This window comes from Petromyzon marinus, chromosome 59 (assembly GCF_048934315.1).
Source record: "Petromyzon marinus isolate PM22_M1 ecotype Great Lakes invasive population chromosome 59, UKy_Petmar_22M1.pri1.0, whole genome shotgun sequence".
Lineage (NCBI taxonomy): Eukaryota > Metazoa > Chordata > Hyperoartia > Petromyzontiformes > Petromyzontidae > Petromyzon > Petromyzon marinus.
The window spans coordinates 2,068,366-2,095,197 of record NC_133725.1 but is presented as its reverse complement, the minus strand read 5'-3'; the positions used below and the strand labels follow the sequence as shown (position 1 = coordinate 2,095,197).

Below are 26,832 nucleotides of genomic sequence, written 5' to 3'. Positions count from 1 at the left end.
GATACACACACACAGATACACACACACAGATACACACACACAGATACACACACACAGATACACACACACACAGATACACACACAGATAGACACACAGATATACACACACACAGATACACACACACACAGACACACACACACAGACACACACACAGATACACACACACAGATACACACACACACAGATACACACACACAGACACACACACAGATACACACACACAGATACACACACACACAGATACACACACAAACAGATACACACACACAGACACACACACACAGACACACACACAGATACACACACACAGATACACACACACACAGATACACACACACAGACACACACACAGATACACACACACAGATACACACACACAGATACACACACACAGATACACACACACAGATACACACACACAGATACACACACACAGATACACACACACACAGATACACACACACAGATACACACACACAGATACACACACAGATACACACACACACAGATACACACACACAGATACACACACACAGATACACACACAGATACACACACACACAGATACACACACACGTTCTCACCCAAGTGGCCCACGGCCGACACGGGCGGTGTGAGGCTCCCCGCGAGCTGAATAAATGATGGGGCTGTAATTGAAGGCCGGGGAGGGCTGTCACGGAGCGGCGCGTGAGGCCACTTCGCTTACACCTCACGACAGCGATTCTACTGTCACCTGCACCAGCCGGCGGGTGCAGGAGGAGGATGGGGAGGGAGGGGGCGCAGGAGGAAGGGGAGGGGGAGAAGGAGGTGGGGGAGGAGGTGGGGGAGGAGGGAGGAGGCGCAGGAGGAGGGGGGGGAAGGAGAAGGAGGTGGGGGAGGTGGGGGAGGAGGGGGAGAAGGAGGAGGGGGGGAAGGAGGGGGTGCAGGAGGAGGAGAAGGAGGTGGGGGAGGGGGAAAAGGAGGTGGGGGAGGAGAAGGAGGTGGGGGAGGAGGAGAAGGAGGTAGGGGAGGAGGAGAAGGAGGTGGGTGAGGAGAAGGAGGTGGGGGAGGAGGGGGAGAAGGAGGGGGAAAAGGAGGTGGGGGAGGAGGGGGAGAAGGAGGTGGGGGAGGAGGGGGGAAAGGAGGGGGAGAAGGAGGTGGAGGAGGAGGGGGAGAAGGAGGTGGGGGAGAAGGAGGGGGGAAAGGAGGGGGAGAAGGAGGTGGGGGAGGAGGAAGAGGATGGGGAGGTAGGGGGTGCAGGAGGAGAAGGAGGTGGAGGAGAATGGAGAGGAGGAGGAGGGTTGGAGGAGGAGGTGGGGGAGGAGGATGGGGAGGAAGGAGGGAGGTGGGGGAGGAGGCGGTGGTCCTGTTCGTCTCCACGTGGTCTCTCTTCCCCACACCGGTTGGTCGAGGCCGAGAGGGCAGCACTTTGCCACAAGCGCTGCCATATGGCCAGAGTAATGCTCGTCACGTGACGGTTACAAACCGATCTATTTTTTTTATTATCCTAATTCAAGTCCAGAACCCAAATTAAAGTGATGGTTTGGTTATGCATTCACTCGTGACCGTGCAGAAACCATCAAGTCACTGCACTAGAGGACCCGGTTTAATTACAACTCAGTCTAAGGGTATCTGTGTGAGTCTATGGGTCTCTGTGTGAGTCTATGGGTCTCTGTGTGAGTCTATGGGTCTTTGTGTGAGTCTACGTGTGAGTCTATGGGTATCTGTGTGAGTCTATGGGTCTCTGTGTGAGTCTACGTGTGAGTCTATGGCTCTCTGTGTAAGTCTATGGGTCTATGTGTGAGTCGTCGTGTGAGTCTATGGCTCTCTGTGTGAGTCTCTTGGTCTCTGTGTGTGAGTCTATGGGTCTCTGTGTGAGTCTATGGGTCTCTGTGTGAATCTATGGGTCTCTTTGCGAGTCTACGTGTGAGTCTGTTGGTCTCTGTGTGTGAGTCTATAGATCTGTGTGAGTCTATGGGTCTCTGTGTGAGTCTATGGGTCTCTGTGTGAGTCTACGTGTGAGTCTATGGGTCTCTGTGTGAGTCTGTTGGTCTCTGTGTGTGAGTCTATAGATCTGTGTGAGTCTATGGGTCTCTGTGTGAGTATGGTACTCTCTTTATGAGTCTATATGTCTTAGTGTGAGTCTAGGGACTCTGTATGCGCCTATGGGTCTCTCTGTATGAGTCTATGGGTCTCAGTGTGAGTGTAGCGTCTCTGTCTGAGTCTATGGGCCTGTGTGTGTGAGTCTATGTGTCCCTCTCTCTGAGTCTATGGGTCTCTGTTTGAGTCTATAGATCTCAGTGTGAGTCTTTGAGGCTCTCTGTGCATTAGTCTATGGGTCTCAGTGTGAGTCTAGGGTCTCTGTCTGAGTCTATGTGTCTCTCTGTGTGAGTCTTTAGGTATCTCTGTATGAGTCTATGGCTCTGTGTGTGTGAGTCAATGAGTCTCTGTGTGTGAGTCTACGAGTCTCTGTGTAAGTCACTGGCGACCAGGCTGATCGCTACAGAATTCTCCTTCTTCTTCCATGCTGGGCCAGTACGTCTGGGAAGTCAGGTTGGGAGTGCCCACACGTTACAACACGACTTTACTATCGCTGTCAACCAAAACGGTCTACTCCGTACTCTCGTACAGGGAAATTGGAGTTTTCAGATCCATACGGCATACAGCCGTTTCAATACGGGCAAATATTATAGTGTAGTGTAATGTATAGAAGTATAGTGTATATAGTAGTTTTAGTGTATTGTAGTGTACAGTAGTGGTGTGTATAGTAGTGTATAGTAGTGGTGTGTAGAGTACCGTATATAGCCCGCATACGCATATAACCCCCAGACGCATATTCCCCGCAAAAATAGCGTTTTGTGTTAAACAAATTTCAGATAGCCCGCACCTCCATATACCCCGCACCTCCATATACCCCGCATGCATTCATACATTTAACGTCGTTACCGCAGCTTCATTCCATTATATTAATACGACGTTTACATTTGTAATACATTCCGCTGTCAATTGTTAACATTAAAAACATAACATGCACAATGAAAACAAACTAACCAGAAACGAGTTAACTGAAAACAGTAAATAAGTAACAAAAGTAAATATCCAGTAAATAAGTAACACGTAACTGGAAGATAAGTAAGCAAAGTTTTAGCACTGGTAGATTGCGCACTGCGCAGACAATAGCGGCACTACGGTAACGCCGTTGCCTCGCCCCCAACCCCCCAACCCCCCAATCCCCACCTCTCTCTCCCCCCAGCTCTCCCGTCACCGGTAACAAAGTGCGCCCACTTCAAACATTGTCGTTTCATTGTACAAACAATTCGTATAATTTGAAACGTGAAAACACGTGCATGAAAAAATTAAACGAGTCACGACATGTCACACGTGTAAAATATTTTTGGGATAGCCCGCAGGTGTATATGGAGGTGGTATACCCCGCGGGTTATATGCGGGAAAATACGGTAGTGTAGTGTATAGCAGTGTAGTGTATAGTGTATAGTAGTGTAGTGTATAGTAGTGTATAGTGTATAATAGTGTAGTGTACAGTAGTGTAGTGTATAGTAGTGTATAGTAGTGTAGTGTATAGTGTAGTGCATAGTAGTGTATAGTAGTGTTGTGTATAGTAGTGTAGTGTATAATAGTGTATAGTGTAGTAATGTATAGTGTATAGTAGTGTATAGCAGTGTAGTGTATAGTAGTGTAGTGTATAGTAGTGTAGTGTATAGTAGTGTAGTGTATAGTAGTGTATAGTGTATAGTAGTGTAGTGTATAGTAGAGTATAGTAGTGTAGTGTATAGTGTAGTGTATAGTAGTGTAGTGTATAGTAGTGTATAGTGTATCGTAATGTATAGTGTATAGTAGTGTATAGTATAGTAGTGTATAGTGTATAGTAGTGTCGTGTATAGTAGCACAGCTGTCCACCCACACGTTTTACCCCGTATTCTTGTGCAGGGAAATTGAGTTATCAGGTCCAGACAGCGTACAGCCGTTTCAATACATGCACACACAAAACAAGTGTGTCTATTTGTGTTGTGTTTCTCTCCTTGTGATGGGACTTTGTAGGGTGAACGTTGAGATTTATAAGGGCCACTGGGTGCCCCATAGGGTCTTAACTGGCCTGTAATAAGGTAGGGCACTGATCAGGATGTGACAGGTGTGTCGTGGTGAGTGTACTAGTGGTGAGTGTACTAGTGTTGAGTGTACTCGTGTTGAGTGTACTAGTGATGAGCGTAATAGTGATGAGCCTACTAGTGGTGAGTGTACTAGTGGTGAGTGTACGAGTGTTGAGTGTACTAGTGGTGAGTGTACGAGTGGTGAGTGTACTAGTGGTGACTGTACCAGTGTTGACTGTAATGGTGAATGTACTAGTGGTGAGTGTACTAGTGATGAGCGTACTAGTGGTGAGTGTACTAGTGGCGAGTGTACTAGTGATGAGTGTACTATTGGTGAGTGTACTAGTGTTGAGTGTACTCGTGTTGAGTGTACTAGTGATGAGCGTAATAGTGATGAGCCTACTAGTGGTGAGTGTACTAGTGTTGAGTGTACGAGTGGTGAGTGTACGAGTGGTGAGTGTACTATTGGTGAGTGTACCAGTGTTGACTGTAATGGTGAGTGTACTAGTGGTGAGTGTACTAGTGATGAGCGTACTAGTGGTGAGTGTACAAGTGGTGAGTGTACTAGTGATGAGCGTACTAGTGGTGAGTGTACTAGTGGCGAGTGTACTAGTGATGAGTGTACTAGTGGTGAGTGTACTAGTGTTGAGTGTACTAGTGGTGAGTGTACTAGTGGTGAGTGTAGTGGTGAGTGTACTAGTGTTGAGTGTACTAGTGGTGAGTGTACTAGTGGTGAGTGTAGTGGTGAGTGTACTAGTACTGAATGTACTAGTGGTGAGTGTACCAGTGTTGACTGTAGTGGTGAGTGTACTAGTGGTGAGTGTACTAGTGGTGAGTGTACCAGTGTTGACTGTAGTGGTGAGTGTACGAGTGGTGAGTGTACTAGTGGTGAGTGTACCAGTGTTGACTGTAGTGGTGAGTGTACTAGTGGTGAGTGTACTAGTGATGAGTGTACTAGTGATGAGTGTACTAGTGGTGAGTGTACTAGTGGTGAGTGAGTGTACTAGTGGTGAATGTACTAGTGGTGAGTGTACTAGTGGTGAGTGAGTGTACTAGTGGTGAGTGTACTAGTGGTGAGTGAGAGTACTAGTGGTGAGTGTACCAGTGTTGACTGTAGTGGTGAGTGTACTAGTGGTGAGTGTACTAGTGGTGAGTGTACTAGTGGTGAGTGTGTGTAGTAGTAGTAGTGGTGAGTGTACTAGTGGTGAGTGTGTGTAGTAGTAGTGGTGAGTGTACTAGTAGTGATGAGTGTACTAGTGGTGAGTGTACTAGTGGTGAGTGAGTGTACTAGTGGTGAGTGTACCAGTGTTGACTGTAGTGTTGACTGTAGTGGTGAGTGTACTAGTGGTGAGTGTACTAGTGGTGAGTGTGTGTAGTACTAGTGGTGAGTGTACTAGTGGTGAGTGTACTAGTGGTGAGTGTGTGTAGTACTAGTGGTGAGTGTACTAGTGGTGAGTGTACTAGTGGTGAGTGTGTGTAGTACTAGTGGTGAGTGTACTAGTGGTGAGTGTACTAGTGGTGAGTGTGTGTAGTACTAGTGGTGAGTGTACTAGTGGTGAGTGTACTAGTGGTGAGTGTGTGTAGTACTAGTGGTGAGTGTACTAGTGGTGAGTGTACTAGTGGTGAGTGTGTGTAGTACTAGTGGTGAGTGTACTAGTGGTGAGTGTACTAGTGGTGAGTGTGTGTAGTACTAGTGGTGAGTGTACTAGTGGTGAGTGTACTAGTGGTGAGTCTACTAGTGGTGAGTCTACTAGTGGTGAGTGTACTAGTGGTGAGCGTTCCGTCCGGTGCTCGCTGAGCCGGCTTGTGATTTTACCGAACGCGCCAAGCGCTGTGCCAACGTCGCTGCTTCTCGGCACGCGAGCGGCAGCGGCAAGATCGCCGCTCGCCACGCGGCGAATCGCGGACACCTCGCCGGCCCGTCTCGTCAAGGCTCCTGCGGCCGTCTGGAACGCTCTTCGGTGCCGTCCCCCCCCCTCTCTCAAATATGACGTCACAAAGCTCTGCCCCCCCCCCTCAAAATAAATAAAACATGCTTCAAATCGCTTTAAACTATTATCATTGTAGTGCGTGTTTAATGTGGCGCTGACACTCTGATGTTGTAGGAGAACACATTTATTATGAAGTCAATTTAATTAAGTAGAACGTGTTGTCTATATTTATATAAAGTTGCGCATTGTGATGTGACGTCACATTTCTCAAACTCCCCCCCTCTCCCTCCTGGTCAAATATCGTCACAAATGTCTGACCCCGCCACCCCCTAGGTGCGTGACGTCATTTATGGACGGCCCCTTCCCACTTTCCGTTATCTCTGAAGCCACGGGGAGCCGTGGCGCTTTCAAATCGTCGTGGTCTCGTTTTGACAAGCTGGTGTCTTCACCACCGCTTGTTTTGCGTCGTGTTTCGTTTGTTCCCCACAGCTCCACCTTCCGATCAGCGCGGTCGGCTACGTACAGTGCGAAAGAAATTCTACTTATTTACTACCCGTAGACTCAACACTGCCCGTAGACTCAACACTGCCCGTAGACTCAACACTGCCCATAGACTCAACACTACCCATAGACTCAACACTGCCCATAGACTCAACACTGCCCATAGACTCAACACTGCCCATAGACTCAACACTGCCCATAGACTCAACACTACCCATAGACTCAACACTACCCATAGACTCAACACTACCCATAGACTCAACACTGCCCATAGACTCAACACTGCCCATAGACTCAACACTGCCCATAGACTCAACACTGCCCATAGACTCAACACTGCCCATAGACTCAACACTACCCATAGACTCAACACTGCCCATAGACTCAACACTGCCCATAGACTCAACACTGCCCATAGACTCAACACTACCCATAGACTCAACACTGCCCATAGACTCAACACTGCCCATAGACTCAACACTGCCCATAGACTCAACACTGCCCATAGACTCAACACTGCCCATAGACTCAACACTACCCATAGACTCAACACTACCCATAGACTCAACACTACCCATAGACTCAACACTGCCCATAGACTCAACACTGCCCATAGTGAGAATATTATTGGGTTATTTTATTTTATCAATTTATTATTTTATTCTCATTCTACGTGACTTTACCGAAAGAACCAAAGAAGATGAATCATTGCAGTCACGAAAGCTTTAAATCGAAATTTAACTGCCCATAGACTCAACACTGCTCATAGACTCAACACTGCCCATAGACTCAACACTGCCCATAGACTCAACACTGCCCATAGACTCAACACTGCCCATAGACTCAACACTGCAAATAGACTGAACACTGCCCATAGACTCTGCACTGCCCATAGACTCAACATTGCCCATAGACTCTACACTGCACCATAGACTCAACACTACCCATAGACTCAACACTGCTCATAGACTCAACACTGCCCATAGACTCAACACTACCCATAGACTCAACACTACCCATAGAATCAACACTACCCACAGACTCAACACTGCCCGTAGACTCAACACTGCCCATAGACTCAACACTGCCCGTAGACTCAACACTGCCCATAGACTCAACACTACCCATTGACTCAACACTGCCCATAGACTCAACACTACCCGTAGACTCAACACTCCCCATAGACTCAACACTGCCCATAGACTCAACACTACCCATAGACTCAATACTGCCCGTAGACTCAACACTGCCCGTAGACTCAACACTGCCCGTAGACTCAAAACTGCCCGTAGACTCAACACTGCCCGTAGACTCAACACTACCCATAGACTCAACACTACCCATAGACTCAACACTGCCCGTAGACTCAACACTACCCATAGACTCAACACTACCCATAGACTCAACACTGCCCATAGACTCAACACTACCCATAGACTCAACACTGCCCGTAGACTCAACACTGCCCATAGACTCAACACTGCCCATAGACTCAACACTGCCCATAGACTCAACACTACCCATAGACTCAACACTACCGATAGACTCAACACTGCCCATAGACTCAACACTACCCATAGACTCAACACTACCCATAGACTCAACACTACCCATAGACTCAACACTGCCCATAGACTCAACACTGCCCATAGACTCAACACTGCCCATAGACTCAACACTGCCCATAGACTCAACACTGCCCATAGACTCAACATTACCCATAGACTCAACACTGCCCATAGACTCAACACTGCCCATAGACTCAACACTGCCCATAGACTCAACACTACCCATAGACTCAACACTGCCCATAGACTCAACACTGCCCATAGACTCAACACTGCCCATAGACTCAACACTGCCCATAGACTCAACACTGCCCATAGACTCAACACTACCCATAGACTCAACACTACCCATAGACTCAACACTACCCATAGACTCAACATTGCCCATAGACTCAACACTGCCCATAGACTCAACACTGCCCATAGTGAGAATATTATTGCGTTATTTTATTTTATCAATTTATTATTTTATTCTCATTCTACGTGACTTTACCGAAAGAACCAAAGAAGATGAATCATTGCAGTCACGAAAGCTTTAAATCGAAATTTAACTGCCCATAGACTCAACACTGCTCATAGACTCAACACTGCCCATAGACTCAACACTGCCCATAGACTCAACACTGCCCATAGACTCAACACTGCCCATAGACTCAACACTGCCCATAGACTCAACACTGCAAATAGACTGAACACTGCCCATAGACTCTGCACTGCCCATAGACTCAACATTGCCCATAGACTCTACACTGCACCATAGACTCAACACTACCCATAGACTCAACACTGCTCATAGACTCAACACTGCCCATAGACTCAACACTACCCATAGACTCAACACTACCCATAGAATCAACACTACCCACAGACTCAACACTGCCCATATACTCAACACTACCCACAGACTCAACACTGCCCATAGACTCAACACTGCCCATAGACTCAACACTGCCCGTAGACTCAACACTGCCAGTAGATTCAACACTGCCCGTAGACTCAACACTGCCCGTAGACTCAACACTGCCCGTAGACTCAACACTGCCCGTAGACTCAACACTGCCCGTAGACTCAACACTGCCCGTAGACTCAACATTGCCCGTAGACTCAACACTGCCCATAGACTCAACACTGCCCATAGACTCAACACTGCCCATAGACTCAACACTGCCCATAGACTCAACACTGCCCATAGACTCAACACTGCCCGTAGACTCAACACTGCCCGTAGACTCAACACTACCCATAGACTCAACACTACCCATGGACTCAACACTGCCCATAGACTCAACACTACCCATAGACTCAACACTGCCCATAGACTCAACACTGCCCATAGACTCAACACTACCCATAGACTCAACACTGCCCATAGACTCAACACTACCCATAGACTCAACACTACCTATAGACTCAACATTGCCCGTAGACTCAACACTGCCCGTAGACTCAACACTGCCAGTAGACTCAACACTGCCCGTAGACTCAACACTGCCCGTAGACTCAACACTGCCCGTAGACTCAACACTGCCCGTAGACTCGACACTGCCCGTAGACTCAACACTACCCATAGACTCAACATTGCCCACAGACTCCACACTGCCCATAGACTCAACACTGCCCATAGACTCAACACTGCCCATAGACTCAACACTGCCCGTAGACTCAACACTGCCCGTATACTCAACACTACCCATAGACTCAACACTACCCGTAGACTCAACACTGCCCATAGACTCAACACTACCCATAGACTCAACATTGCCCATAGACTCAACACTGCCCGTAGACTCAACACTACCCATAGACTCAACACTACCCATAGACTCAACATTGCCCATAGACTCAACACTGCCCGTAGACTCAACACTACCCATAGACTCAACATTGCCCACAGACTCAACACTACCCATAGACTCAACATTGCCCATAGACTCAACACTGCACCTCCGATTAGCGCGTTTGGCTACGTACAGTACATAAACACGAAGCGATGTTTGTTTTCGTTTGACCTATGCACGATGCTGCTAGGAGGTGGAAGGGGGTGGACACTTGAACAATCGGTTCAAGTGCCGCGCCTGAAGATCGACTCTCAACTGGCGACGTGTGGATTGCGAGTCGAATGGGGTGTGCTAAGCAGCGAAGTTACACGACTCGGTGTGTTAAGATGCTCAAACACCAAATATAAACGTTTTTTGCAAGGAATCGAGTTTCTGCATTAGCCACACACACACAGAAGTACTTGTGGTGAACATGCAGACACAAACATGGCGCTGATACTAATATATGATGCATCGTCTACAACCTATCGTTCATACTTTGGGGCCGTCCATAAATGACGTCACGCAGTTTTGGACGATTTTTCACCCCCCCCTCCCTCGTCACACGGCGTCACAAAATGTCAGACCCCCCCCTCAAATATGACGTCACAAAGCTCTGCCCCCCCCCCCCACCACCAAAACCATATTTCCATTTTGAAAATAAAACATGCTTCAAATCGCTTTAAACTATTGTCATTGTAAGTGCGTATTTAATGTGCCGCTGCACTCTGATGTTGTAGGAGTGTTGTTATAACAATTTGTGTTGTTATAACAATTCTATATTTTTATTTAAAGCTTTTGTGATTGCAGCGATTCATATTCTTGGTTCTTTCGGTAAAGTCACCACGTAGAAGGGAAACAATACAATAATAAAAATATAAAACAATAAAATTCTCACGACGTTTCGACCGCAACACAAGCAATCACCATCAGGTGTTGCGGTCGAAACGTCGTGAGAATTTTATTTTTTATATTTTTATTATTTTATTGTTTCCCTTCTACGTGGTGACTTTACCGAAAGAACCAAGAATATAACTCTATATATTTATTTAAAGTTGCGCATTTTTACGTGACGTCACATTTCTCAAACACCCCCTTCTCGTCACACATCGTCACAAATGTCTGACTCCCCCCCCACCCCAGGTGCGTGACGTCATTTATGGGCGGCCCCTTTGACACTGGCTTAAAGATCCCGTGTTAAACACAGCGATGTTTACTTTGGGCTGTTGTATAGCGGCCTCTAGTGGCTGAGACCTCCACTGTAGATGTTTTTTTGTTTACTCTGTGTTTAAACCATCAATGAACAAAGGCTTCTTCCGCTGCGATGTTGTGATTCATTCATAGAATTCGCCCTCGCCGAATGATGGCTTAGCAAAGATGAATGACTAACTGGGGGGCACCGCAGCAGCGAGATGTTGACTACCTCGCCTGGTACACAGGAGGTCGTGGGTTCGAACCTGACCCTGACGCCTGCTGCTGTATATTTGGAGTTTGCGTGTCTCTTTCTCTCTCATCATCATCATCACGGTGGCTAGGAGATGTTAACTACCTCGCCTGGTATACAGAAAGTCGTGGCTTCGATCGTGATCCTGACGCCTGCTGCTGTATATTTGGAGTTTGCTTCTCTCTCTCTCATCATCACGGTGGCTTGGAGATGTTAGCTTCCTCGCTTGGTATACAGGAGGTCGTGGGTTCAATCCGACCCTGACGCCTGCTACTGTTTATTTGGAGTTTGCGTGTGTCTCTCTCTCTCATCATCATCACGGTGGCTAGGAGATGTTAACTTCCTCGCCTGGTGTACAGGAGGTCGTGGGTTCGATCCGACCCTGACGCTTGCTGTATATATGGAGTATGCGTTTCTCTCTCTCTCTCATCATCATCACGGTGGCTAGGAGATGTTAACTACCTCACCTGGTGTACAGGAGGTCGTGGGTTCGATCCCGATTCTGACGCTTGCTGTATATATGGAGTTTGCGTGTCTCTCTCTCTCTCTCATCATCATCACGGTGGCTAGGAGATGTTAACTACCTCGCTAGGTATACAGGAGGTCGTGGGTTCAATCCGACCCTGACGCCTGCTGCTGTTTATTTGGAGTTTGCGTGTGTCTCTCTCATCATCATCACCACGGTGGCTAGGAGATGTTAACTAACTCGCCTGGTGTACAGGAGGTCGTGGGTTCGATCCCGACCCTGACGCTTGCTGTATATATGGAGTTTGCGTGTCTCTCTCTCTCCCTCTCCCTGTGGTCGCATGGATTTTTCTCTGGGTCCTCCGGTTTTTTCCCCCCCCTCCACCATAATTAGAATCCACAACACGCGTTCAGAGTATTTGCCTACTGTTATAATTGTCCACGTGATAAGCCACTTCGTCGAGTTATCATTGGCGATGGCCAGGTCGCTTTCTCAAAAAAGAGGTACATCGCTCACGCGTTTACAGTATTTGTCTGCTGCTATGAATTTCCACTTGACGAGAAGCCTCTTCGTTGCGATGTTATTTGCGTTGGCCATGTCGCTTCCGAAAGATATTTACACAGCACAGCGAGGGCGTTACCTGCCAAAAAAATTATCCTATGAAACAAACACACCGGTAATTGGTATCCATTGTAATGTATGCGCATGCATTAACCCCTCCCTCCTCCCCCCATTTGGACTTCGCACCTGATTGGCTTACAAGTAATGACATCACAATGAGACCCCCCCTCCCCCACGCGTCCCAAACCACCAATCGGTGTCTTCAGCCGGCCGTGTCGCCGTTCCTCGCACTTCAACGTGAGGAGCGGGGGGGGGGAAGAGTTAACCCGGGCAAGTGACCTTGCGATTCTTCTGTTAAGACCCGTAAGGGCCGCCCATAAATGACGTCACACGATTTTGGACGATTTTTGCCCCCCCCCCTCCTCGTCACACGGCGTCACAAAAACTCAGACCCACCCCCCACCCCTCAAATATGACGTCACAAAGCTCTGCCCCCCCCCATCCCCCCAAAACCATATTTTCCATTTTGAAAATTAAACATGCTTCAAATCGCTTGAAACTATTGTCATTTCCTTTGGTTTAGGAATAGGTTTTACCCTTTTAACTGGCACAAAAACTGACACCTTTATTCAAGGCATCATGTTTGCAATGACCACAACACAAGCAGTCAAAATGCAAACAAAAAAGACAACTCTGATAATAATATGCACTGTCCTTGAATTTGATTGGTCCACACCCGAGACAACTTTTCTTAGAGCCTAGTCTCCATTGGTGTTGGACCAGAAGACGCCAAAAGGCGTACAACTCAAAAACAGCGCACTATCAGAGTATTGAGGGCTCGGGGTGAGCATTAACATTATGAGACCTCCTTTGCCAGAAACAAGATATAGGAATAGGTTTTACCCTTTTAACTGGCACACATTGCAAACATGATGCCTTGAATAAAGGTGTCAGTTTTTGTGCCAGTTAAAAGGGTAAAACCTATTCCTATATCTTGCTTCTGGCAAAGGAGGTCTCATAATGTTAATGCTCACCCCGAGCCCTCAATACTCTGATAGTGCGCTGTTTTTGAGTTGTACGCCTTTCGGCGTCTTTTGGTTTAACATCAATGGAGACTAGGCTCTAAGAAAAGCTGTCTCGGGTGTGGACCAATCAAATTCAAGGACAGTGCATATTATTATCAGAGTTGTCTTTTTTTTGCATTTTGACTGCTTGTGTTGTGGTCATTGCAAACATGATGCCTTGAATAAAGGTGTCAGTTTTTGTGCCAGTTAAAAGGGTAAAACCTATTCCTATATCTTGTTTCTGGCAAAGGAGGTCTCATAATGAAAATTTCCTTTGGTTCTTTCGGTAAAGTCACGTAGAATGAGATTAAAATAATAAATTGATAAAATAAAATAACACAATAATATTCTCACGACGTTTCGGCCACAACACAAGCGGCCTTCATCAGACAGTCTCGTCCCTTCACCTGATGCAGGCCGCTTGTGTTGTGGCCGAAACGTCGTGAGAATATTATTGTTATTTTATTTTATCAATTTATTATTTTAATCTCATTCTACGTGACTTTACCGAAAGAACCAAAGAAGATGAATTATTGCAGTCACGAAAGCTTTAAATGGACTATTGTCATTGTAGTGCGTATTTAATGTGGCGCTGCACTCTGATGTTGTAGGAAATTTTTATTTATTTAAAAGTCTATTTAATTAAGTAGAACGTGTTGCCTATATTTATTTATAAAGTTGTGCATTTTAATGTGACGTCACTTTTCTCAAACACCCTCCCCCCCCACCTCGTCACACATCGTCACAAATGTCTGACCCCTCCCCCCCCCAGGTGCGTGACGTCATTTATTAACATATTCAGAGCCGGGGGTATGGTGCCATGCTTCCACCCCTCCCCAAATGAAAGTCGTGGTGCCAGCCGTTGATGCACGGCCCTCACCAAGCTAACCCCCCTTGCCCACCCCTCTGCCCCCAAGTTGCCAGAACATCGCTCCCTGGGACAGAAGCTCCCTTATCACGGGATACCATTTTTTTATTACCGGCATCAAAAGTATGAAAAAAATAAGAATGGGTATTTTAACCTCCCTGGCAATAAGACAGCAGCTGTGTTAAGATGTTCAGACACCAAATATAAACCTTTTACTCTTTGGTTCTATTCGGTAAAGTCACGTAAAAGTACAAACCAGCAAATAAATAAATAACATGAATAAAAAAGTAAAATAAAAAATAAAAATAACATAAAAAAATAAAAATAAAAAATAAAAATAATATAAAAAGGAATCACGTCTGCACGAATCGCACACACAGCACAAGTGGTGAACATGCAACAGACACGTGGCTCTCCCTTAATTAGTTTCACCAGACGAGGCCCTAAAGAAGCCCGCCGTCTCTGGTGTCAGGCTCAGCAGTCTCAGAGACGGTGCATCACACACATTAGTATCAGAGACATGTTGGTGCTTGCATGTTCGCCGCAATAACTGTGTGTTGTGTGGTTAATGCAGAAACTCGATTCCTTGAAAAAAAATTCAATTTGGTGTTTGAACATCTTAACACACAACTCCCGTATCATTGCCAGAGAGGGTAAAGCAAAAAAAAAACTATTTTTTTCATACTTTTGATACTGGCACAAAATGTAGCTGCTGCTCACGCCGAGCTACACATGCTCTGACGCGTGTGGCATTGCCCTTGCACTGGTCGACTTTTGGCGCTGTTCTCTGGTCTGACACTGGTGGCGAGACTCGGCCACAAATGCCACGAGCTCGTCTCGGAGTCGCATAAGCGGTGTTGTACCGGAGTCACATTGAGGCACCCTCCCAACGCGTTTGTTCATCCCTCCCCAAAACGCTGTGCGGGTCGCGGAGTTTGTTTGACAAGAAACTCCGCCGCTCTGGCGAGCGTGTGTTGGTGAAGGCGGTCGGGAGCATAGAAGTGCAGTGGAACGATTGGGCTGGCCGTCGCACGACCACATGGCCCTTATCAGGCGTCATTAGCCCACTGATGTGAGACGTGGGCCGGATTTTTCCGAACGCAGCGCCCTAACCCCAGCAACCACCGCTTTGTGGGAATTCAAGAGCAAGTGTTGGGTCAAGATGAACTTGACCTCGGGCGATGATAATGTGGAATTTCCAGTTCTGCGCTCTCTGAGCCAGAGGGCGGGTGCTCGCTGACTGATCTCATATTAACGAAACAATGCATTTTATTTTTTTATTTTTACCAGGTAAGGCCCCACTGAGCTGCGTAGCTCTTGTTCAGAAGCGATCTGGCTGTCGCACATGCGGGCTCGACATAGTGCCTTATCGTTATCACCACGTGGACATTTAGAGCAGCAGCCAAATACTTTAAACGCGTGACGTTGATGATGAGCGTGGAGGGAAAAATCAGAGGACCTGGCAAAAAATCCACGCGAGAGAGAGAGAGACGCAAACTCCAAATACACAGCGGCATGCGTCAGGGTTCGGTATCGAACCCACGACCTCCTGTACACCAGGCGAGGTAGTGAACATCTCCTAGCCACCGTGATGATGATGATGAGAGAGAGACACCGCAAACTACAAATATACAGCAGGCATCAGGGTCGGGATCGAACCCACGACTTCCTGTACACCAGGCGAGGTAGTTAACATCTCCTAGCCACCGTGACGATGATGATGAGAGAGACAGAAATCGCAAACTCCAAATATACAACAGCAGGCGTCAGTGTGATGATCGAACCCACGCCCTCCTGTATACCAGGCGAGGTAGTTAACATCTCCTAGCCACCGTGATGATGAGAGAGACACGCAAACTCTAAATATACAGCAGGCGTCAGGGTCGGGATCGAACCCACGACCTCCTGTGCACCAGGCGAGGTAGTTAACATCTCCTAGCCACCGTGATGATGATGATGAGAGAGACACGCAAACTCCAAATATACAGCAGCAGGCGTCAGGGTCGGGATCGAGCCCACGGCCTCCTGTACACCAGGCGAGGTAGTTAACATCTCATAGCCACCGTGATGATGATGAGAGAGACAGAGACACGCCAACTCCAAATACACAGCAGCAGGCATCGTCAGGGGTCGGGGTTCGAACCTATGACCTACCTCTCACTCACTCGCGTCACGTCAGAGGTATATGGATCCCCGCTCCCCCCCCCCCCCACCGAATGAAACCATCTTTGCACTTTGTTCCGCGTTCGTCTCCTTTGCGCCACATCCACAGCAGTGCTACAGATTTCGCCGTGGCTGCGAGGGTTCAATTCAGGCGCAGCGATTTATTGGGGGGGGGGGGGGGGGGGGGTGCCACCACCACAGCGATGTCACCCAGTAGCACAACAGACGGCGGTGGCACAATTTCTCCGGAGGCTTAGGGGGGGGGGGGACCGGTTCTACAACTTTATAACTATATATGTATAAAAAAATAACTAAAGTCGCAACAACAACAAAAAAACCCGACATGTCTCGGACCGTGTTCGTGAACACAAGGCAGATCTGGAACACGGTAGGACCAATACCTCGGCAGTGGCTGATCATTGTTTTAACGCTGTGGGCTCACGTGAAATTGATTTTTCCAAGGCGAAGGTACTATGCAAACCCCACTGGCTATCACCAAAGATTTGTCCACCAAGGCATCCAGATATACAAACACAGACACAACTTCCGCCGAGAAGATGGATACAAATTGAGCAATCATTGGAAGGACGTTATTAACCAGGTAAAGTCTTAACCTGCTGTGATGTTTCCATCCTTCCTGCCGGTGTTAGCTGACTCTCTGAGTTGCATTACTAGGTTGGATGTCTTTGTATTGACGGGCTGGATGTCCTACTCGATCTGCCGCCGAAGCATCATTGGCACGCTAACCTCTCACAATACATTAGCTTCGGGGAGACCGTCTCTAGCCCCGCACTCCTACCCCGAGGCTGCACCCATCTCAGGCCTACATGAGACCTTGCCAGCAGCTTTCTCCCTCTCACCTGAAGGCGGTCGCTTGTGTTGCGATCGAAACGTCGTGATCTATTGATTTTCTACCCACGTGACTTTACCGAAATAATGGACCCCTGCAGTCACGAACGCTTCAAATGAAGATTTAGAGAAAATAAAATAAAAGTTTAAGTTTAGTTTCAGTTCAACACGGAGTAAGGCTTTCGCCAGCCATATTATTCATAGTCAAGGTGTTTTTTTTGGGTTAGATCGCGTAAACTTGTAAATGTGTCGTGAACCTCCACCACCCGACAGCCAGGACGGTTTGTCACGTAGATAAAACGCGCCAATTAGTTGCTAGCATAGTGTATAGTAAGTATACAGTAGTGTATAGTGTAGTGTATAGTATAGTGTATAGTAAGCATATAGTATAGTGTAGTGTATTGTAGTGTATAGTAGTGTATAGTGTAGTGTATAGTGTAGTGTATAGCGTAGTGTATAGTGTAGTGGATAGTAGTGTAGTGTATAGTGTATAGTGTAGTGGATAGTGTAGTGTATATTAGTGTAGTGTATAGTGTAGTGTATAGTGCAGTTGCTACTTCAGCCCACCGGTGTGTTGGAAAGTAAATCCACAACGTTAACAATTTTACTCTCTAACACACCGGTCGGGTGAAGTAGTTTAGTTTCAGTTTAGTTTCATCATACCCGTCAGTGCAACGGGACATTAGCCGCAACATGTTGCCTTACAATTCCAAAATCTGGGTTCGATTTCCGACCCTGACGCCTGCTGCTGTATATTTGGAGTTTGCAGTGTCTCTCTCTCATCATCATCACGGTGGCTAGGAGATGTTAACTACCTCGCATGGTGTACAGGAGGTCGTGGGTTTGATCCTGACCCTGACGCCTGCTGTATATTTGCAGTTTGTGTCTCACTCTCATCATAATCATCATCATCGTGGCTAGGAGATGTTAACTACCTCGCCTGGTATACAGGAGGGCGTGGGTTCGATCCCGGCTCTGACGCCTACTGCTGTATATTTGGAGTTTGCGTGTCTCTCTCTCATCATCATCATCACGGTGGCTAGGAGATGTTAACCACCTCGCCTGGTACGCGTCAGGGTCGGGATAGAACCCACGACCTCCTGCATACCGGGCGAGGTAGTCAACAACTCCTAGCCACAGTGGCCAATGACTGCGAGTTCCTGTGATAACCATTAGAAATTAGCAGTGTAAATAAATGAACACGATTTCCAGTTGTCCATTGCCAGTTTAGATGATGGTACCAGTGACTGCTCTGGCCTACGGGACTACAGTACAGCACTAATAAAACAAAGGTTCCCCGTATAGGCCCAGAACAGACTTGTCGGGGCAAGTGCTGTCAGCCAGCGCCTATGAATTCCGGCAAACACATCTTTAGGAGGCCTGGGTTGGCCGTGCACTGTCACCATACCCGGCCGTCTTTGTATCCCCAGCGCCCAACTCACAGCGCCCCGGGGTGTTAAATGCATCCCTGGTCGAGCTGGAGAAGTGTCCCGAGGTTCGTAGCGCAGTGCGCTAACCGCTGCGCCACCGCTCCCCCAAAGCCATGAGGAACACCATAGAAGCAGCGGCATGGACGTAACATTTGCACACCGTAGCTTGTGCTGGTAACATCGCCGCGCATTCACATTGACGGAGGAATGAACACTGTGATGAATAAGTAAAAAATAAGAATCATCGTAAATTCGTCTTACCTTTCCACGATTTCAAAACTGCAGCCTTTTCTTAAAGACGCCAATCCTTTCCGCATATTGCTGGCGCGCGCGTGTGTGTGTGTGCGTATGTGTATGTCCTATAGTGTGTGTGTTAATGTGTGTGTGTATATATGTGTGTATATATGTGTGTGTGTCCTATAGTGTGTGTCAATGTGTGTGTTAATGTGTGTGTATGTGTGTTTCCTACAGTGTGTGTGTTAATGTGCGTCTTGTAGTGTGTGTTAATGTGCGTATATGTGTGTGTGTTGTGTGTGTATATTTGTGTGTCTTATAGCGTGTGTGTTAATGTGTCCTAAAATGTGTGTATGTGTGTGTCCTATAGTGTGTGTTCATGTGTACGAGTGTATGTGTGTGTCCTATAGTGTGTGTGTCCTATAGTGTGCGCGTGTGTTCATGTGTACGAGTGTGTGCCATATAGCGTATGTGTGTTAATGTCTTTGTGTATGAGTGTGTGTGTGTCTCCTATAGTGTGTGTGGTGTGCGTTAATGTGCTTACATAACGTGTACAACTGATGGCCAGGATCTCGGCGTGTCTGTAACCAAATGCATTTTTACAAACGCGTGTCTTGTCTGCGGTCCACGGGATATTTTTTTGTGGGTGTGTGAAAATGCGACAGTATGTACGTGTGTTACGAAGGGCTAATAAGGATATGTGTGTATGTAGCGTGTGCGTGTGTGTATGTTTGCAAGGCCTACAGTTTATGTATGTCTTTGTATTCACGCGTATTTCCTATTGTATACGTAGGTTGCATAAGTATAAGTGCGTATGTGTGTTCAACAGTGTGTGTGTGTGGGTCTATAGCAGATGTGTGTATGTTTTATAGGATTGGTGTGTATGTGTGTCCTATAGTATACGTGTGTGTGTGTTCTATACCATATGTCTTTATCTGAGTCCTATAGTATGCGCGTGCGCACGTCTCTGTATATAGGATCTCGCTAACAGCACTTACCCCAACAGTATGTAAAGGCTATACGGGAGGATCTTTAGCTTTTATATAAATGTGGATTCTGTAGTATGTGTGTGTGTTTATAGGATATGTGTGTATGCATGTGTGTTCTATAGTATGCGTGTGTGCGCTGCGCGTGTCTGGGTGCGCTGCGTGTCTGTGTGCGCTGCGTGTGTGCTGCGTGTCTGTGTGTGCTGCGTGTGTGCTGCGTGTCTGTGTGTGTGCTGCGTGTCTGTGTGCGCGCTGCGTGTCCGTGTGCGTGTCTATGTGTGTGCTGCGTGTGTGCTGCGTGTCCGTGTGCTGCAGGGGACAGACAACCCCACCGTCACGAGCACCTCGGGAACTGCGCAAAAATGAGCGAGACGCTCGGGTGCGTGGTGCTCCCTCTGCGTGCGTGTGTGTCGCCTCGTGCGGTGGAGTGGAATATCTCGCACACAGACAGAGAGAGCGAGATATGTGAGGTCTGTGCGTGAGAGAGAGAGAGAGGCAGGGACTGGGTTATGATGAGGCTGTGTGTGTGCGCGCGCGCGTGTGTACGAGCCTGTGTGTGTGAATTAATGCGTGTGTGTGTGTGAATTAATGCGTGTGTGTGTGTGTGTGAATTAACGTGTGTGTGTGTGAGTATGAATGTGTGTATGCGTGTGTGTGTGAATGTGTGTACGAGTGTGTGTGTGAATTAATGTGTGTGGGTATGAATCAGTGCGTGTGTGAATTAATGCGTGTGAATTAATGTGTGTATGAGTGTGTGTATGCGTGTGTGTGAATGCGTGTGTGTGAGTATTAATGTGTGTGTGTATTAATGTGTGTGTGTATGCGAGTGTGTGTGAATTAATGTGTGTGTGGGTATGAATGTGTATGAGTGTGTGTGTGTATTAATGTGTGTATGAATGTGTGTACGAGTGTGTGTATTTCATGTGTGTGTATGAATGCGTGTACGATTGTGTGTGTGTATTAATGTGTGTTTATGAATGTGTACGAGTGTGTGTGTGTGTATTAATGTGTGTTTATGAATGTGTACGAGTGTGCGTGTATTAATGTGTGTATTAATGTGTGTGTGTATTAATGTGTGTGGGGAGCGGTGGTGCAGCGGTTAGCGCGCAGGGCGATTAAACCGGCGACCGAAGTTCGATTCCCGCTCACGGCCAACACCGGTGACGATTATCTGAACCCGTCATGGGCCTCCCCTAGGTCTACTCAGCCTCAAATGCGTACCTGGTGTGGTGTGTAAACATCGCCACTGGGGAGACAAAGGCGGTCGGGCGTGGTGCTGGCCATCCACCCCCACGTGTGCCGTTCCGGCCTTCACAGGTGCTACTCGCTAACAGCACTTGCCCCTACAGTCTGCTACAGGCTACACGGGGGATCTGTCTTTTTCTGGGGAGCGGTAGCGCAGCGGTTAGCACATCGCGCTACGAACCCGGCGTCCTCGAGCGAGTTCTATTCCCGCTCGCGACAAACACCGCTGACAATGATCCTCCCCCCTCCCCCGCTAGGTCGACTCAGCCTCAAAATGAGCATCTGATGTGCTGCACGCATCAGCGCCCCGGAAAGACAAAGGCGGCCTGAGCGGGGAGGGGGGGGGACGACCCGCCCCCCAGCTCTCCCTCGCGTCCGGACGCCAAAAACCTTCGGCAGGGTGATCGCCTTGTCCCGAAAAGTCCGCGAAGGCTACCTGGCCACCTAGCGGCACCTTTGCCTTTGTCGTGAGCGAACGGTGGATTCGCGCGCGCGTGCTGCGCGCGTGCCCCGCGCGTGCGCGTGTGTGTGAGTGCGTGTGTGTGTGTCATTGTGTGTGTGTCATCTCAGTCAGTCGACCCGTGGCACCTGGGTCTGCCCCGTGACCTGCCAGCGGGCGTACGACACTTCACGTGGCCTCAAGGTGCACATGGCCTGGCACAAGCGTCGTGGTGACGTCACCGCCACTTAGTGGCGAATGGCGGTTGTTGTTGTCTCTCAGGTGCTGTGTGTATGACACTGTGTGTGTGTGCGTGTGCGCTTGCGAAACGTGGACCCCCCTAATGGAACATCTTCGCCGGTTAGAAACATTTAGGATCGCCTGCCTACGTTCCATCCTGGCTTTAACCAGGCTGGATTGTGAGGAGCTCACAAATCCTTGAAAGATCTGGGCAAGGTCCCATCGGTGAGCTCCTCCGGCAGGCAAGGCTGCGTTGGCTGGGTCATGTAGCCCGCATGCCCAGCCACCGCATGCCGAAACAGTTTTTGTTCGGCCGGATCGAGGGTGCTAAACAGGCGCGGCACGGGCTAGAGAAGAGATGGAGTGATGTGGTACAGGAGGACGTGGAGCTGAGTGGACTTGCCGATGACTGGTACCAGCGGTGTCAAGATCGGCCTCTGTGGAGGAGGCTCGTGAAGGACGCTACTGGGCAGTTGGAGGCAGTCGCCCTCCAACAACGGAGGGCGGAGGAGCGACGCTCACAACAACGAGCGGAGCACCGGGTGCCTAAAGCACAGAAGGTTGGCACAGTAGGGGCACAGGTGGTGGATCAGCCAGTCATCTCAGTCATCTCAGTCAGTCGACCCGTGGCACTTGGGTCTGCCTCGTGACCTCCTGCCAGCGGGTGTTCGACACTTCACGTGGCCTCAAGGTGCACATGGCCTGGCACAAGCGTCGTGGTGACGTCACCGCCACTTAGTGGCGAATGGCGGTTGTTGTTGTGTGTGCGTGTGTGTGTGAGTGTGTGTGAGTGAGTGTGTGTGAGTGAGTGTGTGTGAGTGCGTGTGTGTGCGTGTGTGCTTTAGGGATTGGCGCTCGGGATGGAGGTGCTCTCGAAAAGCAAACCCAGAGACGGTGGTGGCTCTGACCGAACGGCAAACAACACATCTTGTTTGATTTGTGTGTTTGGTGTGTGGTGGTGTGTGTGGTGTGTGTGTGTGGTGTGTGTGGTGGTGTATGTGTGGTGGTGGTGGTGTGTGGTGGTGTGTCTGGTGTGGGTGGTGGTGTGTGGGTATGGTGGGGTGTGTGTGGTGGTGTGTGGTGGTGTGTGTGGTGTGTGTGGTGTGTGTGGTGTGTGTGGTGATGTGTGTGGTGTGTGTGGTGGTGTGTGGTGGTGTGTGTGGTGGTGTGTGGTGGTGTGTGTGGTGTGTGTGTGTGTGTGGTGTGTGTGGTGGTGTGTGTGGTGTGTTTGTTGGTGGTGTGTGTGGTGTGTTTGGTGGTGGTGTGTGTGGTGGTGTGTGGTGTGTGGTGGTGTGTGTGGTGTGTGGTGGTGTGTGTGGTATGGTGGTGTGTGGTGGTGTGTGTGGTGGTGTGTATGGTGGTGTGTGGTGTGGTGGGGTGGTGTGTGTCGTGGTATGTGTGGTGTGTGTGGTGGTGTGTGCAGTGTGTGGTGTGGTGGTGTGTGTGGTGTGTGGTGGTCTGTGGTGTGGTGGTGTGTGGTGTGGTGTGTGGTGTGGTGGTGTGTGTGGTGGTGTGGTGGTGTGTGGTGTGGTGTGGTGGTGTGTGTGGTGGTGTGTGGTGTGGTGGTGTGTGTGGTGGTGTGTGGTGTGTTGTGGTGGTGTGTGTGGTGGTGTGTGTAGTGTGTGTGTGTGGTGGTGTGTGTGGTGGTGTGTGGTGGTGTGTGTGGTGGGGTGGTGGTGTGTGGTGGTGTGTGTGGTGGTGTGTGTGGTGGTGTGTGTGGTGGTGTGGTGGTGTGTGTGGTGGTGTGTGTGGTGGAGTGGTGGTGTGTGTGGTGGTGTGTGTGGTGGTGTGTGGTGTGGTGTGGTGGTGTGTGTGGTGGCGTGGTGGTGTGTGTGGTGTGTGTGGTGGAGTGTGTGGTGGTGTGTGTGGGGGTGTGTGGTGGTGTGTGGTGTGGTGGTGTGTGTGGTGGTGTGTGTGGTGTGCGTGTTGTGTTGGTGTGTGTGGTGATGTGTGTGGTGTGTGGTGGTGTGTGAGGTGGTGTGTGGTGTGGTGGTGTGTGTGGTGGTGTGTGTGGTGGTGTGTGTGGTGGAGTGGTGGTGTGTGTGATGGTGTGTGTGGTGGTGTATGGTGTGGTGTGGTGGTGTGTGCGGTGGCGTGGTGGTGTGTGTGGTGTGTGTGGTGGTGTGTGGTGTGGTGGTGTGTGTGGTGGTGTGTGTGGTGGTGTGGTGGTGTGTGTGGTGGTGTGTGTGGTGGGGTGGTAGTGTGTGTGGTGGTGTGTGTGGTGATGTGTGTGTGTGGTGTGTGTGGTGGTGTATGGTGTGGTGGTGTGTGCGGTGGCGTGGTGGTGTGTGTGGTGTGTGTGGTGGTGTGTGGTGTGGTGGTGTGTGTGGTGGTGTGTGTGGTGGTGTGGTGGTGTGTGTGTTGTGGTGTGTGGTGTGGTGTGGTGGTGTGTGTGGTGGTGTGGTGGTGTGTGGCGTGGTGGTGTTTGTGGTGGTGTGGTTTGGTGGTGTGGTGGTGTGTGTGGTGTGTGTGTGTGGTGTGTGTGGTGGTGTGTGGTGTGGTGGTGTGTGTGGTGTGTGTGTGTGGTGTGTGTGGTGGTGTGTGTGGTGGTGTGGTGGTGTGTGTGGTGGTGTGTGTGGTGGTGTGTGTGGTGGGGTGGTGGTGTGTGGTGGTGTGTGTGGTGGTGTGTGTGGTGGTGTGTGTGGTGGTGTGTGGTGTGTGTGGTGGAGTGGTGGTGTGTGTGGTGGTGTGTGTGGTGGTGTGTGGTGTGGTGTGGTGGTGTGTGTGGTGGCGTGGTGGTGTGTGTGGTGGTGTGGTGGTGTGTGTGGTGGTGTGTGTGGTGGGGTGGTGGTGTGTGTGGTGGTGTGTGTGGTGGTGTGTAGTGTGGTGGGGTGTGTGGTGTGCGTGGTGTGGTGGTGTGTGTGGTGGTGTGTGTGGTGTGTGTGGTGGCGTGTGTGGTGGTGTGGTGGTGTGTGTGGTGGTGTGTGTGGTGTGTGTGGTGGTGTGTGTGGTGGTGTTTGTGGTGTGTGTGTGGTGTGTGTGGTGTGTGTGGTGTGTGTGTGGTGTGTGTGGTGTGTGTGTGGTGTGTGTGGTGGTGTGTGTGGTGTGTGTGTGGTGTGTGTGGTGTGTGTTGTGTGTGTGGTGTGTATGGTGTGTGTGGTGGTGTGTGTATGGTGTGTGTATGGTGTGTGTGTGGTGTGTGTGTGTGGTGTGTGTGTGTGGTGGTGTGTGGTGTGTGTCGTCGCCAAACACGTGTCTTTGTTCACACACTCAGTCAATAATGATAATTCTGAAAACTCGGTCATCATCACCACCACCACCATCATCACCACCATCATCATCATCACCACCACCATCTCCACGTGTAATCTTCCGTCTTACGTTCTCCGTCGGTTCCACTCTTCGTGGGTCCAGCTTCGGATGCTGCAGCAGCGGCGGCGGCGGTAGCAGCAGTAGCAGCAGTGGGAGCAGCAGTAGCGGTAGCAGCAGTGGCAGCAGCAGTAGCAGCAGCAGTGGCAGCAGTAGCAGCGGCAGCAGCAGCAGCAGCGGTAGTAGCGGCGGCGGTGGCGGCGGCGGCGGCGGCAGCGGCAGTAGCGGCAGCAGCAGCGGCAGCAGCAGTAGCAACGGTAGCAGTAGCGGTGGTAGCAGCAGCGGCGGCAGCAGCTGCAGTAGCGGCAGTAGTAGTAGTGGTAGCAGCGGCAGCAGTGGCAGCAGCAGCAGCAGCAAGCAGCAGCGACTGCTGCTGCCTGCTGCTGCTGCGAGGATCCCTTCTGGAGTGGGAAGGCAGCAGCAGCAGCAGTCACGTGGTAGTGAGGAGCCGGAGCCACCAACAATTGCCCCAAGCTCTGCGGCCCTCTAGGTATTAAGATGTTAGAGGAAACCAGAGCTCCCGGAGAAAACTCACGCGTGCGAGGGGGAAACACGCTATCCCCGTACAGACGGAAGAGGTGGTACCCGCCTTCTCCTGACAGAGCCAGGGGGTACGGCTCCTCTTCGACACCCACCCACGGGTAAGAAGTGAGGGAGATGGAACAGATGGAGATTAGTCCACACGCGGGTAGGGAAGAAGTGAGTGTGGAACAGATGGAGATTAGTCCACCGACTGGTAGGAAGGGAGTGAGATGGAACAGATGGAGATTAGTCCACCCACGGGTAGGAAGGGAGTGAGTGTGGAACAGATGGAGATTAGTCCACCCACGGGTAGGAAGGGAGTGAGATGGAACAGATGAAGATTAGTCCACCGAGTGGTAGGAAGGGAGTGAGATGGAACAGATGGAGATTAGTCTACCCACGGGTAGGAAGGGAGTGAGATGGAACAGATGGAGATTAGTCCACCCACGGGTAGGAAGGGAGTGAGATGGAACAGATCAAGATTAGTCCACCCACGGGTAGGAAGGGAGTGAGATGGAACAGATGGAGATTAGTCCACCGACTTTTAGGAAGGGAGTGAGATGGAACAGATGGAGATTAGTCTACCCACGGGTGGAGGGGAGTTTCACGCAACCCCATCTGTGCTGTGATCTACCAACCCCTCGCTGCTGCAGGCTGCTGCTGCAGGCTGCTGCTGCTGCAGGCTGCTGCTGCTGCAGGCTGCTGCTGCTGCAGGCTGCTGCTGCTGCAAGCTGCTGCTGCTGCAAGCTGCTGCTGCTGCTGCTGCTGGTGCTGCTGCTGCTGCTGCTGCAGGCTGCTGCTGCTGCTGCTGCAGGCTGCTGCTGCTGCTGCTACTGCTGCTTGCTGCTGCTGCTACTGCTGCAGGCTGCTGCTGCAGGCTGCTGCTGCTGCAGGCTGCTGCTGCTGCTACTGCTGCAGGCTGCTGCTGCAGGCTGCTGCTGCTGCTGCAGGCTGCTGCTGCTGCTGCAGGCTGCTGCAGGCTGCTACTGCTGCAGGCTGCTGCTGCTGCTGCAGGCTGCTGCTGCTTCAGGCTGCTGCTGCTGCTGCAGGCTGCTGCTGCTGCTTCAGGCTGCTGCCTTTGCACAGTAGGAAGAGGGGCAATGTTG

At 49.7% G+C, this 26,832-nt stretch overlaps 1 protein-coding gene across 1 annotated transcript in view; it reads right to left on the bottom strand.

Annotated features, from left to right (window-relative positions):
* The window catches only part of GARNL3 (GTPase activating Rap/RanGAP domain like 3), a 196,578-nt gene extending 176,159 nt beyond the window's left edge, over positions 1-20,419 (bottom strand). Inside the window, exon 1 of the mRNA XM_076052998.1 lies at positions 19,013-20,419. Coding sequence (XP_075909113.1) covers positions 19,013-19,068 — 56 coding nt within the window. The 5' untranslated portion in view covers positions 19,069-20,419. The remainder of the gene's footprint in view (positions 1-19,012) is intronic.
* Between the last annotated feature and the right edge of the window lie 6,413 nt (positions 20,420-26,832).